The 19,589-nt window shown below is 35.9% G+C and overlaps 1 protein-coding gene across 1 annotated transcript in view; it reads right to left on the reverse strand.

The window, feature by feature from the left end:
* LOC107091969 (F-BAR domain only protein 1-like) overlaps positions 1 to 19,589 on the reverse strand; it is a 75,836-nt gene that overhangs the window by 39,383 nt on the left and 16,864 nt on the right. The window contains exon 2 of the mRNA XM_015386224.1: positions 9,976 to 10,026. Within this exon, the coding sequence (XP_015241710.1) occupies positions 9,976 to 10,002 (27 nt within the window). The 5' untranslated portion in view covers positions 10,003 to 10,026. The remainder of the gene's footprint in view (positions 1 to 9,975; positions 10,027 to 19,589) is intronic.

Below are 19,589 nucleotides of genomic sequence, written 5' to 3' on the forward strand. Positions count from 1 at the left end.
TTTTTCCCGGTAAATATTCAGCACTTGCTACGTATTGATGCTCCCTTCTGGCTGCTCTTTAAAAAAACAAAAACAAAAAAACTCGTATGTAGTTTGAGAGGGCCTGATCCATCGCTGAATGGGTCATTTGACCCACGTCAGTCTGAGCTCCCATTAAACACTACGGCTAACTAAGCTAAAAGTTGTTGATAGCCAATAATAAGATCTAATCCTTACCTGATCAGACATATTTCTGGTTTTCTGATGCAGGATATTATGAAGAGAGTGACTGATTCTTCATCATTACCAGTAACTTCATGACTTCATGACTAATGGTCTAAAATGGTCTGATAACAGATTCCAAAAACACCAAGGAAGACTGGTTCATTTTTTGACCAGCGGTCTTCAGGGGTGTTAAACACACTGCTCCCCAAGCACCCCACAATGGCAGCCCACTGCTCCCCAAGGGGATGGGTGCAGAGCAAATTTCTCCAATGTGAGATCGATAAAGTTCAATTATTATTATTATTATTATATTATTAAACCTAGAAATTCCAGGTCTAGGGCTCCTAGTAGATAAAAGTTACACAGTGCTCCTTTAAACTTTAAAGTATGAAGAAAATATTACAGCTGCAACAAATAATTATTAAGCTAATCAAAGTAAATTTTCAATTAAACTATTAATAACCAATTAGAAAAATATTCCTTAAGATTTTATGCATAATTAAAATTAGGACAAGCTAAAACTAATCCACAAATGGAGCATTTTGAAATTTTTATTTTCTTGAATTCAAAAGTTTATAAATCTTTAACAACTTTAATATAATTACTGCTCTATCTGGGTTTCTGTAATAGCTAATAATATTTTTAAAGTCTTTATGCTCCAGTTAATGATTAATCCGTTACTTAATTATTTAACAGTTATTTCAATAATCAATTAAACATAATTAACATAATTAATTAATAATAATTTATTTCAGCCCAAAAATTATTCCAGAATAGAAATACATTCAGGAAAGAAATAGTAACTGGTAAACATATAAGAAAATCAGCACATATAAATTCCACTTCAATTCCTTGCAGTTTGGTTTTATCAAATGTATCCATGAACTGTCTGAAAGGTGGTGTGCTGTTAGACGCCTTCCACAGTTTTAGAGGCTGACCAAAATTCCTTATAGGGTTGCTGTTGGCGAACTCTGTATGTTGAAATTCTACCCCTGCCACAGAAAGGTGAGCCGACAGCTTCAGTTCAGGCTTCAGCTATACACACACCTTCTCATCTTACTACATGTTGTGAGGACAGTGTAAAAATTCATTGATTTGCATTAATTTTTAACCCTTTCTATAGCATGATCTTGACCCTGCCCCAAAACCTAAAAATTATCACCTAACCTAAACTAAATTTACATCTTGGCCCTAAAAGCTAAAGATCTAAAGCCTATTATTAAAACCTGTTTGTCCAAAAACAAACACTGCATCTGCCCACAATAACTGACAGGCTGGTCTACCTGCATAGAGTCAGTCTGTCTTTAAACATTTTTAGAAATCTTTATTCTATAGAAATACACAAAATCGAATTAATATCATTTTAAATATTGCTGAACATTAGAATTGACCCAGATTTTTATTGACTATTCTCTTTACCTACTTTTTTCTGGGTATCAGGGGAAGCTACCTTCCATATATTGGATGGTAACTTGTTGCATATATTAAATATGCAACAGAATATCACATCCAAGCAGATCTTAGCAGTCACAGCTGTGCACAAAGCAGTACTGTGATTGCAATTTGATATATTGTGAATTCATGGCTTGAATCAATAAAATAACTGGCAACAGTTTAAAAAAGAGAAGTAATAAACTTAAGATTTTGAAAATGCATAAACTTTTAAAAGGGAGGCTCTATAGTGGGGCAGATGCAATCACTGTTGCAGTGCAGGAAAGAGGTCCTGGATTCAAATCTCAGGATGATGCAGGCCTGTTTTTGGGGCCCTCTGATTTGCCCATAGGTATGATATTTTTCTATCAATTGCAACCTGCTGAGCTCAAAGTCTACCCAAGTCCTGCACTGTGACAAAGGGGGAGATTGTTATGGCCAACCTGTAAGAATTAGCAGCCATAGGAGTAAGGTTTTTGGGCCGTCGGGGGTACATATAGTCTTTATTTCAGTACAGACCCCCCAGGAGATGATAAGAGATTTCAACAACTGGAGATCTGCCAACCGCAGAACACAGAGGTTTATATCACTGCAAACGTTTGGACAGTCTTTTTCTCTCAGCTTCTGAGATCACAAAGCCAAAACTAGAAAGTAAATTTCTAAACATTTCTAAAAATTCAGTGTGTTCACTTTACAAATAAATTTTGTTTCAGCAAAATACAAAACAAGACATTACTTTTAGATGTGAATTTGTGGCAAAGTAGAATTGTAGATTACAGGGCCTTGAGTGGCACTAAATATTCTTTAAGCTTTAGCTGAATGATACATTCTTGCCATGTGATATATGGAAACCCCCTTCTTCATTTTCTTGGTAATCTCTGATCAACTAACTTGACCAAGTAGTTTATGCATGAACTGATTCATTACCATGACAATAAAGGCAGCTGATGGGAGCAGAGACGCCGGAAAGCTTGGGGGAGGTTTACAGAGTTTCTCACAATGACTTGGATGTGGGCCTCTGAGGATGGTCACGGATCTACTACAACTTGTTGAATAGAGAGATTATTTTAACTCAGCTAAGTGCCACCCGCCCCAATTCTGATTAAAGAAATCAGATCAGACCATCTCTGATCTCAAAGCACAACAGATGCAAACAGAAAGAGCAAAATATTGGATTCTTAGCACCAAATAGTAAGTTTACACCATTTAACTGGAAGGATAAATTGTTTCCTAATGATTTGTTATGTCACAAAACTTTTGTTTGGTTTGTATTTTAGGTTTATATAGCTCTGGAGTCATAAAAACAAGGAATATATCTTCTAAACTACAAGGTTCTTTCATTTCTCTAAATTTGCAAATGAGAGCATCTATCTATTTGACAATGCAAAGCACACACGGTTGCTCTTCAGTAGCATAACAATTTGCTGCTATAGATAGCTGTTCCATTCCAGCAGTTGAAATGCTCATTAAAACAGTCAAGCACTGAGAGAGGATCCCAATAATTATCTCTACAAATGGGGTAGCTACTGCTGAACATTCATGTCTTTGTCATTGCATTTTTACTAGCGTTTAAAACGACCTGTGAATTACATTCCAGGCTTTACATGAAAAGTTCCGCTGTGAGCCAGGCCATTATCAGAGGAGGATCATTTTCATCCATGTAAATACTTTAATTTAGCCTGTTTTAGAAACAAACAGAAGTACTATACCACCCTGGACAACAAAAAAGAAACTACAGCTGTTTTCTTTCAGGAAAGTATGAGTTTTGTGTATATAATAGTTTGGGTCATTTTAAGCTCTACATTCTAATTACAGACATTTAAAGGCTAATGCCAGAGTGCAACTTATTAAATATAGAAGAAACCTTCACTGTTCTAAACTCTGCACCACAAGGCCTTTTTTCAAGGTGCAACTTAAACAAAAGCAATTTAAACAAACGAATACTGTCGTCGCATCAGTGGTCCCCTTTGCTAGACTCTTACTAACGGCTGACAGTAAAATGTAGAAAAGCTTTAAAAGCTTTTTTTTTGTTTTTTTCTTTAGACCTTTATTGACTAACAGCTCTTTTTTTAATAATAGTCATCTACTGCATAAAATTTGGGGTATAACAACATAACTCTTGAACCCTCCAGCCCCTAGATGGCAGACAAACCCCCAATAGCCTATTATTCAGCTGCTCTGCACCACTTGCAGCAGATTTTGTGAGGTTTTCCACAACTATATGGAAATGATAAATAAATGAAAACAAATCAATCATTACTAAAGCTAAATAAAATAAGAGTAATGGCTTTTGGTAATAATGAAAGCAATCCAGAATTACACAACATTTATGGTGTGCAAATTCAATGCAAATCTTTAGAATGTTTGAATCATTTTGGCCTCAACTGTATGTAGGCTTCTTTGGAAAATAGCCAGCTTTAAGCTTTAGATCAGACATCAACATAAAAAGTGAAGCCAGTTAACGTGTGTGCCAGTGTGGCTCACAGGTTTGCTGACTCGTGCAGAGCTGTTCTGCTTAGTGGGCAGGTTGAGCTGAATGAGCGCTTCCACAGCAGAGACAGGTCGGTAACATCAGGGGCAGATAGCTGCAGCTCAGCATCACTGATGGCCAGTTTGTTAAATGGTCTAAATACTCAACATCAAAGGCTTACATGAAGATGGCTGCAGGCATCTAAGTCAGAATCAAAATCAGAATCCAGTTTATTGCCAAGTAGGATTGCACTTCCAAAGAATTTGACTTGGTTTTGAAAGGGCAGACATGTTAGATATATACACAGAATCTATAGCTATATAATACCGTACATATAATATACTATATACAATATAGCTATACTATATACACTGTAGACTGTGCGTTAATGTAATGCAGGTGGTCTGAAGATGCTACGTTGGTGTAGCTTCTAGGTCCTCAACAGGGGAGTGAGAGAGGTTTAAAATTAACCAAAAACCTCAACTGATATTTTAATTTCACTACACCTCACCAACATGCTTCCTACGTTTAGTTCTTGTGATTACTTTTAGTAAGCTTAAATACTCACAAACGAAGCTACCTAATTTAAGGACAATTAGCACAAGCTTAGTGGCTAAAATTAAGTTTGATAAATACAATTTGCTTTTTTTTTTACTTTGAAAACATCTTAATATAACTTATTGTGCAGTGGTTTTTTTACAGCCCTGTTGCATTGGTTATTATAAAGTTAACATTTTTTTTTTTAATAAAAAGCAGATAATAGGTGGTTATTTAGTCAGGTTATCTGCTGCAGTAGTCAGTTATACTTTATTTTCCCTACGATAAAAAATAGAAGTAGCCTCCTTCTCTTAGTAACTGACAAGAGGTTTGTAGTAATATGTGGGGGAGGGGCCTTGCTGTGTTGTTTTATCTTTAGGATCTAAACCCAGTTTGTCGCTTTCACAGGTATCTCATTAGATCGACTTCAAACACCCCAAAAAATATTGGGATTAAATATTGAAAAATGACTTTCTGGTTTGTTTCAGGTGGAAATCCTGCTGTCAGGAAACCTTGGATAATTGAGCGTCACAAAAGTTTCTAGAACGAAGCAGCGCCTTAATTTGCTAAGGATGCATTTAATTATAGCTGCAGCCCCCCTGTGAGCACAGTTCTTATGTAGTTACTGGGAAAAGACAGAGCTCTATGAAGAGGCTTTGTGACCGGCTGTGAATGTTCTTGAGCCAAACAAGACAAGGCTGTGTGAGATGCTCCTTCCCAAGCGGCACCGTTGGCTAATTAGCTAAAGGGCTGGTTTGTCTTACACAGCTTTTTAGATCTGAAAGCAGCCTGGGTGGGATTTTCTTTCCTACTGTTAAACATGCAGGCTTTTACAAAACAAATACAGTTATATAAGCTTTAGAATAAACTAATGCAGAAGTTACTTTTTAGCAACATGTCATGTCTTGTTGGCATCTGTATACAAGGTTTTAAAATGAATATACATCAACAGTACAGCTTAAGTTTTCTGCTTTCATGTTTATTCATATTTTGAAGACTTTTGATGCTGAACAGTACAATTTGAAGCGTCAGTCAGATGATCTCACATAAGAAACTTTCCGATTTTTCATATTATCCAACAGAAAATTGTGTCAGACGAAGTCGTGGCATTTAGCTCTCATTGAGAGTCAATGGGGAAAAGTCACACCGGACACGATTTTTCTACAAGGGGGCTTGCATTGGTTCAACTGAGATAGACCCCAGGTCTATTTTAGTCTGAATATGCAGCAATTCAGCAGCTTTTTCATTGGTCTGAAAGGAAGAGAGACACTGTTACAAAGTAAGACACATCCGCTTTGGGTGAAAATACAGAATAAAATCTGTTAATCGCATAGGGATAGAGTGAATTTTGGAGCCGCACATAACGTATTAAGCAAGCGGGACAGACTAATGCAAAAACAATAAATGAGACATTTAAAAAAAATGCTTTAATCATGACAGGAATTCAGGAGGACAGAAAACGGATAAAGTAGTGATCCCTACAAAAACTACAAGGGACAGAAAGCTGATCTCCTTTAAAAAAAACAAAAAACTTAATGAGAAGAAAAAATTTATATAGTAAAATAGGGATCCTCCTTGAGCCCCAAAAAAACAAAAAAAATTAGAAACGGATAATGCAGGTAAGCAAAGCTTTCCCCTCTATGAAAAAAAAAGAAAAAAGACTTCGACAAACTCCACAGGAATCACCTCTCCCTGTCTCAGTCAGCATATAAACCTTCCCACAGCATTTCTTAGTGCATTTTTATTTTCCTAAATGTAGTCTCCATTATGTTTTTAATATAGGCCCTTTTAAAAATTCTCTATCTGCTCCGGTTTAAGATACTACACAGACTCAGTAAATGGGGCTTTGCTTTATAGCTGCACCAGTGCTTTTTATACATTAATTTTAATAACGTTTCATAATCTGTCCAAGTCAAATGTGAGAAAGTGTTTTAATTTCTGTGGCACAGATAAATCGTTAACTGGATGCATAATAAGTAACTGTAAAAGGATTATTTTTAATATATTTCCACTTAAAAAAAAAACAAATATTCGCACATATAAAAAGGTTTAAATGAAAGACAAGCCCAATAACTCATATGAAAATTTTGCAAAAAAAGATCAAATACTTTTAGTCACCAACAAGCCCTTGACTGGATGTTTATTTTACTTATTTCTCTAGTAGTTTAGCCAAATTTGTAGGTTTTCTTGGAACGATATTTTATGTTAGATCATCCAAACTGCTTATAATCTGTCCACTTTCTCCTCTTTAAAGCCAGGTTTGATTTATGTTTAGGATAAAAGTCAGATCTTCCAGTTGTGTTGTTAGTGAGCTCTATTTTTTCCATTCATTTCACTCTCCTGGAGCTTTCTTCCTGTTAAACGGGAGGTATTTTTCTCTCCACTGTCACCGCATGCATGCTTGGTGTGAGGGATTGTTGCAGAATCAATGGCAAAATGCAAAGAAATTCCTGTCGCCAAATGCTCATCCAGGAGGAGAGAACCCTTTAAAGTCAAAGACTGGGTGCAATCATCTGGGTTTCAATCGACTGGATGATTCAATTTAACAGACTCTTTAAAGTGCATTGAGCTGACATCTGTTGTTAATTGGTGCAATAAAAATAAGCTGGGTTTGATTCATCCATATGGCATTATCCTCATCTTTTAGGGTGGCTGTACATTTCAATCAAGCTGGAAAATATATAAATTTTGAAGCAGGGCATCCTTTCATGGCCGACTCCCTCTTATTCCATGGACGGCAATTTAAAACTAGCTTCAGTGAGGAGGCGACCCTCATATTTCTGTTTGTGAGCATCATAATTGTGGAGAGCATTACAGGTGTGATGGGTTAAATCCATTCTAGCACATCAATAGCAACTTTAAAATAAACACCACTTTAAAATAAAGTAATACAGTAAAAAACATATAACTTTAGGGTTAAATAGAGACAATTTTGTAAAAATCTTATGTGCACTATTATTTAAAAATGTAAATATGTTTTGAGCACAACCATTTTCAAAAAAGTTCACACTAGTTTGTAACTCTTCTCTATCTTGTAAAACAACTTTTAAACTAGCAACCTCGGCTACTGCTGGTTAGGTTTTAAAGTTAGAAAAGAAAAGAAATGCAAATTCATGGTGTTTCCATTTGGTTTGAAGCAAATTAAGAAGCACTGAAAAGCGTATCGCCATCCTGATCAGTCATGTGAGTAAAAGTTTGCTCTGTCAGAGCTGATATGAAAGAAAAGGTGTTTCCATCTCCTGTATTGCACACCAACCCTTTTTCAGATTTAAGGGAGCTTATTTGAATTTTGCTGTTTCTATCAAGCTTTTCTGATGCAACACTTCAAAAAGCTGTTTGAAAAGCACCAGATTTAAAGCCTACCTCTACCTTTTCTATTTCTCGATTAATTTATCTCATGTTTCTTTTTTTTTTTTGGCCAGCTTTATTTTAAATGCACCATTTTTTCCAAGTATGGAAAGATGAGCAAAAAAGGGAAGTAGGACACAACTGAAATAGATTTGTTAGGTGTGCAAGGACAGAACAAAATAGAAAATGTCAGAACGTATTAAAAAAGGAGGCAGACAAAGTGAAAAGAATGAGCCTGTAACAGATGAGGAATTTCAACCGGATCAGATCAAAGAAGAAAGGTCAAAAAAGTCTCAGTCCTACATTTTATACAACTTCAGACAGTGAAAGAAACAGCAACTCTTTTGTTCAATTTGGACTCACTGGAGCCAAGTTATGGAGGTGATACAAGGTCTGAACAGGCTGCCTAGAGTTTCCTCATGAAAGAACGATGAATAACAGAAGATCCATGCAGCTGAATCCTAACTAATGATCTACTTAAGTTGCCATGAAAACTCTGAAAGCTGATCATTATGCTACAAATTAGTAAACTGGTTGGTCGGTTTTAAAAATTCAAGGATAACAAGGAATCGTGGTCAGATTCCTTAAACAGGTTTCAAATTTTCTCTGCTTTTTCCATTTAATTCTAGTTTGAATTAAATTAATTTAATTTAGTAAATCAAATAATTTGTCACCATAACAGAAAACAAGACATAAAGCATCAATAGGAAAATGACTGAAAAGGGACAGGCAGGAGCCTGTATCCATCCTACATGTCTAATGAAACCACCCCTCACTGTTCTTAGAATATAGGAAGAAAAAAGAAGACTTCAGGTGCAACCATCCATAAATCAACTTTAATATTATCTGCTAGAAACTATATCTACATTTACATTGTGAACATATGATTACCAAAACCATGGCGACACCTAAGAGTGGGTCATTCTTATGCATTTTGATTTGTTTATTCATCCAGTTACAATGATTCATCTTAATTTGCATTTGGTTGGTTAAAATAATTTCTCCTATTTGTAAGCACGCACATTTAGTTCATTGTTCTATTCTATTCACTAAATTATCATATTAGATGCATCATTATTAAATATTATTTGCCCTCACAAAGATGGCAGCCAGGGATTGATGCACCTGAACAAGAGCTACCTGGACTGCACCAGCAGCTTCAGGAGAGGGGGAATTTTTTATTCACTTTAATGCTTTTTCTATGTTCAACGTATGAATTGTGTTTGACGTTTAATGTGCTTTGATTTCCTTCTTTGTTGTATTTTAGTATAACAAACTTCACTGTATTGTGTTGTTCATTGTAGAACGCTGCATTGTTTTGTTCCCCTAATAGCTTTATAATAATATTATCAGTGTATGTATATATATTCTGGTGTGTCATTAATTCTTTGGATCAGTTGTGCAGTCAGTTAGTTTATTCATCCTTTTTGTAGAATTGTGTTTCTTTAACCTCTTATCAGCTCAGCATTTGTGAAAATGTAACTTTTTTGGGTAAAATAAAAACAATTTTTTTTCAAATCCCACCTTGTGACTCCTTGTGCTTTCTTACTCAGGTCCCCCACAATACTGTAATAACATGAATTGCATTGTCAGCACTGTATTGTGTATTATTACGTGTAGACGACAGCTTGCCTTTGATTCAGAGCAAACACAATGTTGATTATTATAGGGCCTTACCTACCTATAATTTTGCTAAATGAATATTCTCTATGATAGAGTTTAGAGAGAGGAGTTCTAGATAAAGCATATTTACAGATAATTTTTCCATCCTAAAAGCAAAAGGCATGTGTATTTTGTACATATTCATCTAAGTTACTACACCATTTCCCTCAGAAAATGGCCCGTTTAAATATCTGCATAACCATTTTATGATTAATAAATTACTAAATCAGTTGAATATTTTAATAATCAATAATGATGAATCAAAATACCTGTTTCAAAAATATAGCAATTACACCTTTAAATATTATTTTCTGGAGACTCACCCAGAAGTTGTTCTGAAAAACAGCCATTGTGACTTAAAGGCGGTCGGCAACCTGTGAAAAGAAGAGGGAAAAAAGGTGAGATTCAGCAAAGATTGACGTTTTCATTTCCTTCCAGTCTAACATTAATTTTTTCAGCTACCTGAAGAAATAAACAAGACAAATTATTTTTCAATTTCTTTATTATTCTGAAAAAGGTTTATTTATAGTCTCTGTAAATTTACAACCTGCAATAACAATTTACTGGCAGTATTGAACAAAAATGAGCTCTGTGAAATGCTTCTCTTCATAACAACTCCTGAGACGCTATTAGTGTAGGCAGGGAGCCCCAGAGAGAGAGGAGAGGACTTTAACAAAAGACTTGAAAGAAGTAAGTCAAAGGATGGAGGGTTCTAATTTAGGTGGGGAGTTACTTTAGTGAAGGCGATAAGAAGAGAGGAAAAGGCAAACTGGGCTGTTCATAAACACAAAGCAGATTATATATTATAAATATATATACAGTTCTAAGGTATGAGGGGCTCCTTTCACTACAACTCTGCAACACCTTCAGCGCAACACACACCAATCTGATACGGCCCACACCTTTTTAATTAACTCAGCAGAGGGACTGGAGGCTCTCCAGAACCTCTTCCAGATGACATAAAAAATATGGACAAACCAGGACTATAGAGAAATATGGAACCAAAAGAGATTGCCAAAATAAGGTTATATCCATCCATTATTTCTGAGCTAGACATGATGCAATCGAATCCAAACCTTGTCAATAAATATACCGTGTATCAGAGACTAGCTGAATATGTTTATGTTATCCTTCAGTACAACCTGGTTTTTCCATCCATCTTTTTTAACAGCTCCTTTCGCAGTCATGTCTGTTGTGAGTTGCAAGAATGTTTAAATTGTACACAGACAAAATGTGGGTTCTGATTGTTTTATTCTTCCCCAACAGAACACCAACTCAAAAAGCCTTGCGTAGAAGTGGCTGTGCATGCATCCCTGTGCAGGGACCCATATTTATACTTGGTTGCAGACTTTCAGTCCTTGAACACCATGGACCTTATTTTCTGTTGCTTAAGGAATCACATGTTGGTGCATTGGTCTGAAATAACTAGAAAATGTGCAGCATTACTTCATTAGCAAAGTGACCACATGTCAACATTTACATCACAGCACTAAACTAAAGGCCAAGAAACCTACAAGGAAACAGGCCAAAGAAATTGTCCCTATTCTGACAGTATCAAGTTTTAATAAACAAGCTACAGCGGAGCTTATAAAGAATATGTTTTAGTAAATCAAGTGAACAAAAGTAAGCAGCAAGTCGAGAGGATTTCTAACTTCAGAGCTAATTCTGAAAATTTGTTAAGGATCAGAGCTACTTTCATTTTTTTCACAATAGGAAACGATAAAGGAAGACGAAAAAAATATTGTTTAAAAACCTTTAATTGATTTTAGGAACTAAATAAATTTAAGTAGTTTAATACATATTCTGCATGTTCAATAAATCATAAAACTAAATAATGCTAGGGATATCTTCGTATCCAGGAGAGCGGTGAGATGCTTTGTTTTTTTTTTGTGGTTCTTTTTTTGGTCGAATCAATCCCACATTAAAATCTAAGATTTTTTAAATTTCGATTGAATTACCTTAAGTTTTACTAATGCAAATATCAAGTAGATATAGATATAGCAGAAGTATACTGGTCTTAACACTGATCACAACCGCAAAAAAAAAACAATAAATAAATAAAAACTAAACCCGCTGATTATGTTAAGTACCATTCCAATTCTATTTTTCTATTCTCATACGCATAAAAATGAGGTTCTTGCTTTGAACTTTTTTTGCATTAAATGTGCTAGTTTAAGCAAAAAAAATAAATAAATAAAAAAATCAGGCTTTTACTGTAAGATAATAAAATAAAGTCTGGAAATTTTATCTTTTTTCCATTCTCTCTTTTCTTTGATCAGCATATACACTGTACTGTATATAAAATGAAAAACTTTAATTTTAGGGAAATTTGCAAATGCAAAGCAAAAAAAACAAAAAGAAATTGCAGCTTTCATCTAAATCTCCTGATCCCATTTCTCTACTAGCCTATGCCCCTGATCAACCCTTATTGTTGTGTATGACAGGTCAAAGAGACGGACAGAGGGTGAAAGAGGACACCGTAGCAGCAGTTAAACACACCGTTTCAGATGAGGAGTATAATCTTTAACAGGCACAGAGACCAAGGAGCAAACCAGCCTTATGGACAAAGACAAACAGACCTCCTCCTCTGCCTCACTATGTGTCTGACAACACACAGATGGTAGCCAAGAAAAATTGGGACTCTAAAAAAGCAGATGGAAGGGAGTGAAAGAAAGTCTCACACTAACGACCACTACCCACAAACCATGCATTTCCAACAGAAAACAAACTATACATCTACTTCACTGACCCAAAGCTCTGTTGTCTTACCTTCCTTTTCTTAGGCTAGCGGGCAGATGTTCTATGTGGGAATGGTGACCAGTATAAACCTGCCCCCTCCTAACAACCTACACCTGCTTTCCTCTTCTAAGTGGGTGACAGAAAATAAAAGAGGTCGTAGTGGATTTTTACCCTATTTTTCTCCTCTCATCGGTGCTCAATACAGCAGATAAACCAAGCAAGCTAAAAATGGAACCAGGCTAAATGTACCGACACAGCAAAGGGTGGAATAAAGACACTTCTGTCACCTTCGAACGGCACATTTGTCACAAGCACAGGTTGTGCAGTTGAGAGGAGAAACTGAATGGAAAAGAAGAGGAGAAATAAAGGATGCACTGAGGCAATAAGGATAGAAGAAATAAGCCAAAAAGCACTGTAATTAACTCAACAGGGAAAACTCAATACATTTCAAAAATCTCTAAGTAGTCATTTAATTTCAGCCATTCAGTTTTGAGAGCAGGTCTCCTTTATTATAGATTACATTCATTACAGACCAAATGGTATATTTCAAATTTTTACTCCTGCAGAACCTGATCTTTATGGCTTAGAGAAAAGTCGAACCTGAAACTTAGATTACATATAAACACTAACAGGATTTAGCTATACAATAACTATGCCATCATGGTATAGACCGCTCATTTTCTAGATTTGTAGCAGATAAGTCACTAATAACCTCCACAAGTAAGGAAAGCATCCAATGGTCACCATCAGGAAAAATAATTCGTAGGGACGTAAAAAAATTATTTAATTACAAGGTCATTAATGGTTTATTAGACTAAAATTTGTTAAATCAGATTAATTTATAAGGGCCGCTTAGAAGGAATTTTTTCCACTAGAGCCATTATTCATTTCTAAGTAGAGTCTCCCTAGAGTGATGACAGAGCAGAAACCTGAATAGATCCAGAGTCCAGACCAGGATTATTTACACCGTTTAATGGCAACAATGATGCACAATGAACTTTATATGGTTCTGTTCGTAAACATAAAAGCTAAAACTCCTTAAATGATCACCTAAATAGTGGACATTTAGTAGCGCTGCACAGCAGAGCAGCATCAATTTCTCTTCTGACATGATAGAAAACGACAACCCCGCAATAAGCAGATTCAATGAAGAAGCTTTGGCTTTTATGCATTAATGGATTTTATCTTATAAAATTGCCTCCTTGTTAATTAAGCCCACTCCTTGGTCTTTCAATCTTTTATACATAAGGGCGATGTTCATATCTCCCCTCAATTTGCAAACTGTCAGACTGAACCACCTGCAACAGTGGTAAGCAATGCACTGGCAAAGCAACACTGCATTTCATTGGCTAAAAAAAACAACACTGATCATCAGTCAGTTCGGCTCGACAGACCGGCCGTTTGGGAATTCTTCTGAATCTGGTCACTTCACCCCTGCTTTCAAAGCTGGCTCTCTGTCTGCTGACAGGGTGGCAGCTCATGTCTTCACCTGCCCACAAGCTCTCCCTCGAAAAAGAGATTTTATCTCAAGGGACTTCCTGGTAAAATAAAGGTAAAATAAAAATAAATAAAGCTCTCATGGCGAGTCGATGACAGAGTCTGAAGGGTTTACATTTTCATAGGGCTTTTCTGGCATTTATTTGGAAATAAATTTGGAGATAAATGTGTTCAAAAAAGGTTTCTGTAGCTATTACACCAACAGTCAGTGTATCGGCCTAATTTCAGTGGAATTCTAACCACTTTCAGTGTAACCAGTGTTTGTGCTGAAATAAGCTGGACAGAGCGAGGGAGCCCAAATGTCAGTCAAAGGGTCGCTACCCTCATTTTAACCTGAAAAACTCACACAGAAAGAAAAGTCAATTGGAAGAATTTTATTGACACAATTACTTTTTTTGGCATTCAGACCTCGACAGGAACCATTAGCATTGAATTTTACTTTGTTATGCATGAACAGGAGTACAGAACAGGGATATTTCCCCCCCAGGGCCTGAAACTGGTGGTGGAGTAGAGATAGATGCCTTTGGTCAGTCCATTACTGCTGTATGGAGAGATCCAGAGGACTGCATGAGCTGATACTAGTGCTTTACTAGGGGACTGGAAGATGGAGGCCAAGCTTGGATAACACAGGTTGCATGAAACTATCCATGATAAATAAGATTGAAGTCAATGGCGTAACGACACAACAATAGGCCCGTAAGCAGCATTATCTGGGTGGGCCTCATATGAAGTACAACTGTGATAAAGGTTCAGGATACGGCGACAGTTCCATCAATCGGCCAAGAAGATACAATTATGCAATTCTCAGTAGTATATGATCACACATCACATATGGAAAAATAGTAAAATAGTGAAATAGTGAAATCTGGCATGTATTGAGGTATAAATACGGTCTGGCGCGGTCAGTCTGTTCAGTATCGGGTGGACTTAAGAGGAATTTTTCACACCATTACATCTGCAAAGACAATTCCTAGTCTAAAATTGCGTAGGGGGCCTACCAGGTGTGAGTGACGGGCCCCCTAAGAGGTCGTGGGCCTGCAGCAACTGCAGTCTCTGCTTAACGATATTTACACAATTGATTGAAGTGACAGTGTAGAGGAAAAACTGCCCTTAAGGAAGAAACTTCACGCAGAACCAGGCTTAGACCGGTTTAGATGGAACAGCTAATGAAGCAAGAATCCGGGAGGAATGACACTGGAGGTGGGTTGAATCAAGATTGTCTGAGTCAAAGTCTGACATAGCACAACCACTGCCTGCGCTTTGGTAGCAGACTGATTGGTGGATTTGAAGACCCTTTTAAGATGAACTCTGGATGCTGATTGGCTTTAGTGTAGGTGTGGTTCAAAGCGGATTGGCCTGTGTTGGAGGGTAAGTGTGAGTAATGAGTTCCTTAAATTAAACTTCCACCTAGGCTCCATTAAAAAAGAAAAAAAAAGGAAAAAAAAGTAGCATAGAGGTTTTAGTTTGGCAAGGACAAATTTGATGATAGTAACCCCCTATCAATGAAAATGCTTGCTAGAACCCTGATGTCTAGTTTAACAATGTGTAAGAACATTTTTTTTCCCATTTAGTCAGTATTTAATATAGCTGGCACATTAATTTGTTAGAATATAACGTTTTACTATTTTCTTTATTCAGCATATTTGAAATAAAGTATTTGGCCCTTCGTGCTATGGAAGGGTTATCTTGTTACAAGCAACAATTCAGGTTTTTAAGACAATTACAACTTATCAGTTAATCATTAGAAAATTGATAAGATCAGTCACCTTTAGATTAATTCATTGGTTAATCGTTTCCATCCCTTTTGGCTATAAATTTTAAATTTAATTTTAGAAAAATAGAAATAAGTACAATCAAGTACTGTTGTATAAAGATAGATTCATCTTTATTATTAAATCCTGATGTTCCGAATTGCAGGATACAGGAAGCACACTAAATTAAACATTAAAAAAATATTTAGATTAAAAAAATAATGCTGAAACAAAACAATGGATTAATCGTGATTAAAATATGAAAACCGTCAGATGACACAACAAGCAAATTATCAAAAATCCTGTTGACAATCCATATGAACATTTTTTTTTCTTTTGTTTTTGAATGCAGGGGAAAAGACTGATCACAAAAATCTGAACATCAGTCGCCTTTTGGTTCTTCCACTTTAAAAACTCAGACTGGGCACATCAACGATCAATGCATATACAAAACGCAGTATTTCTAACTTTTTACTGGTACGGCATATCCAGTATTTCTTTAATTGCTTTCCTGGACTTTTTGATTTGCAAGTTACTCACTTTACTGCACCTTTAAAGGTCTCAATCAATTTTACTGTTCATACAGGAAAAAAATAAACTTTTTATACTGGCTTTGCCGTAATATTCATAGGGCAGATGCGACAGAGAATAAGGATAAAGCAGACTGAAATTGTTGGAGCAATTTGAAGTCTGTTGTCTGGCAGAGGACAGACGCTGTGGTTTATCTATATTAGTTTTTAGGTCTGATTAGGTGAACTCCAAGATGATGGATCACTTAGTGTCAGAAGCAATTTCCTGTTTGCTGCCAACACTGTACTGCTCTCCTCTGTCACATCTGCTGGCCAGTAATGACTCATGACTGGGACGTCAGATTTAACCATTAGCATTATGATGTCACTGAGGGGTCGGTTTTTTAACGGAACTATTAGACATTATGTTCCAGTGTTTGAGATACTGCAGCTACAGAGAGAATCACACATTTATAAATATGTTGATACAAATGTTGGGAAAGCAGAGGTGGAACTGAGCTGTTAATCACAATACAATGTTATTCTAAGTTCTTTGAATGAGATATGAAATTTGATCTCATTCCATTTGATTTCCAAGTCTGTGATATTATGATATCATCGGCCCAATCTAACATTTATCTACATCTTCAACAATTCAAAGTCAAACTCAAATATGATTCATTTTATTAGGCATCAGACATTTAAAATAAAAAAAAAATGGTATTCTTCCTATTATAAGGACACAGGCAAATTCAAAACTGTTACATTTCTATTTTTTGTGTTGTATGTTAAAAGTACAGTGGTGACTCAACACTTGTTTAGTCTAATTCAAACACTTGAGAGTTCTCCAAAGATTTGGTTTTAATCTAGTGTTAAGAGTTGATTTTAAAATCAACATCAGAGATTCTCCCTGAATTCAAACCTATCTGTGACACGTTTTCTTGAAGAATGTTGGAGCAGCACACATGATGAGGAATGTTGGCGCAACACAGCTAAGTTACTGACAGAGCCAAGGTTGGGCTGGAGGTGCAAGCTAGATATAGACCGATTCATCGGCCGGCCAATATCTTTAGCCTATATTTTGTACATTTTGTTCTTGTATCAGCGTTGGGCCGATCCATTAGTGGGTTCAGCAGCCATGCCTTGAGATCACATGAAGCACCTGGGTTGCTGCTTCCTTCAATCACTATCCATTTGTTTCTTTGAATTGTTAATAATGTGCTTTTTTTTTTGCTTAAATTGAGACCTGTATAACATTTTTTGATCATTGTGTCATTTTCATCTATAGGTGGCGGGAAAAAAAAGTCAGCCCAAGCATTTCAGCAGCATGTATTGGGGATTGGTTAGATTAATGCCAGACTAATCAGTAGAAGACTTAAATAAAAACAATCTCTACTTGAAGCACACGTTTCGCCTGGGGACAGCTGCTAAAAGTTGGACTTGCTCTGCTAGCCTTGTGAGCTCATTGCAAAAGTCCGTCCTGCAATTGAAGGGTGGCAAGTTCAAATCCCAGCTGTGTGTCTAAGTTGTTATGTGAGTGAAGACGCTTTGCCGCCATCGTCTACTGATGGTGGTCAAAGGGCTTGGTGGTGCTGCTGTACATCAGCCTTGCTTCTGTCAGCTTTGGCTACAGTGTAACCTTACCACCATGAATGGATGACTGATTAAAACTAGCCTGTAGCGTTACATTTTGACAGTTCAAACCAGTGCCAGATAAAATTAACCCTGGTAACTGATTAATTACACCTATATCCAAAAATCAGAAGAAGTGTGTCCTCCTGTGGGAACTGACATGATGAGAATCAAAACCGCAGCCTTTTGTAAAATGATCTGACAGTACTGTCAATCAAATGGGAAATGATGCATGAGTTAAAAGATGAAAGCAAGAAATCTTCTTTGTATTCTTACCTAATTAAAGTAAGAAATGCTGATACTGGAATTTCATCAAACAAAAGATCAGAAATCACACAAACACAATGCTTTATTTTATAGCCATCAAAATGTATTATGAATATTTTTTAATGTATGCATGATTTGTCTTAAGTAAAAAAGGGCCGCTTTCTTCAGGTAAATTCACACAATCATCTGTCGATTTACACCAGTAGAAAGGATGCTTCATAACATCTTTAACAACCAATGATTTACAGTGATTGTCTTTGATATGATAACAGACTTCTAGTAGAAAATGTGGTTATGTGATTAATTAAGATGCCCCTATAAGAATGAGGACATTTATAATTACTTTGGTTTTAATTAAGTGTCAAAATAACCAACATTTTATACAATCCTACAGTTATTTTAACTAAATCTAGCGTCGATCAATACAGACTTTAAGGCCGATGGTGATACGGATTATTTTGACAGTGACCAATCGCTGAAAAGCGCAGCTAATATTTCTTTAAGCCGTTATTGCTTTATTACTCTCCATTTGCATAATAAAAATAAAACAATGAAAACAATTGATACACAAGTATCAATTTAAACAAAAAGAAACATTTATTGACAAACCAAACAAAGCAGAAAGATAGCAACAATGCATGTGCTTCTCTTGCTCCCGACTGCTGAACACACAAATTAATCAGCCAACATATGATGTATCGGCAAATGCAAAAAAAGAAAAAAAGAAAGAACATTTGGCCAGACAATGTATTGGTCTATCTCTAATACAGACACTTTAAAGAGTATTGGATTTAATTCCCTATGAGTCTTATAACAGATGATCCGTTTACAATAGTCTCAAACTTTTTAAATTTCAAAATAAAGACAAATTTTAAAGAGTTCGATTTGGAACAATGTTTTCATTTGTATCAATGCAAATGGATCCATTAGCATTTAAACAATGTGTTGTTTAAATGGTAAACTATAGGGGCAACAATGTAGCCAAATATTTAAGAACTTTGATTTCAAGATTTTATTACATATTTGGTAACGAATGTTGTTTATCTCAGCAGAAATGATCTTACGTGGGCAAAAAGTATTCTGCTAAATATATAAATAAGTTGAATTGAACAATAATTTTGTTTATTTAATTATTATTTATATCAGCTTAATGAAAATATAGAATCAACTCAAGTAAAAATATTTTTGTTTAATGAGAGATTAATTCGTCCCAATCATAAAACACCTGTCAAGTATTAGTTTATAATACCAGCTGGTAGAAAAGTCGTCTGTCTAGACCAGGGGTCGGCAAACCAAACTGCTCAAAGAGCCATATCGGATTAAAAAAATAAATAAAAAAAATAAATCTGGAGCGACAAAAAAATAAAAAAAAGACATATACATCCCACGGAAACAAACACGCGAACTAAATGAACCAACCCAAGAAAAAAAAGAACTAGGCGGAAATAAATAATAAGCATTCATGATTAAATGTTTATCCTGGAGCAAATGTCACATTGAAGCATGAGGTGAGGGAGGAGCGGTGAACGCTCCCATCGCACA

The sequence above is a fragment of the Cyprinodon variegatus genome, unplaced genomic scaffold, assembly GCF_000732505.1.
Source record: "Cyprinodon variegatus isolate N-32 unplaced genomic scaffold, C_variegatus-1.0 Scaffold359, whole genome shotgun sequence".
Lineage (NCBI taxonomy): Eukaryota > Metazoa > Chordata > Actinopteri > Cyprinodontiformes > Cyprinodontidae > Cyprinodon > Cyprinodon variegatus.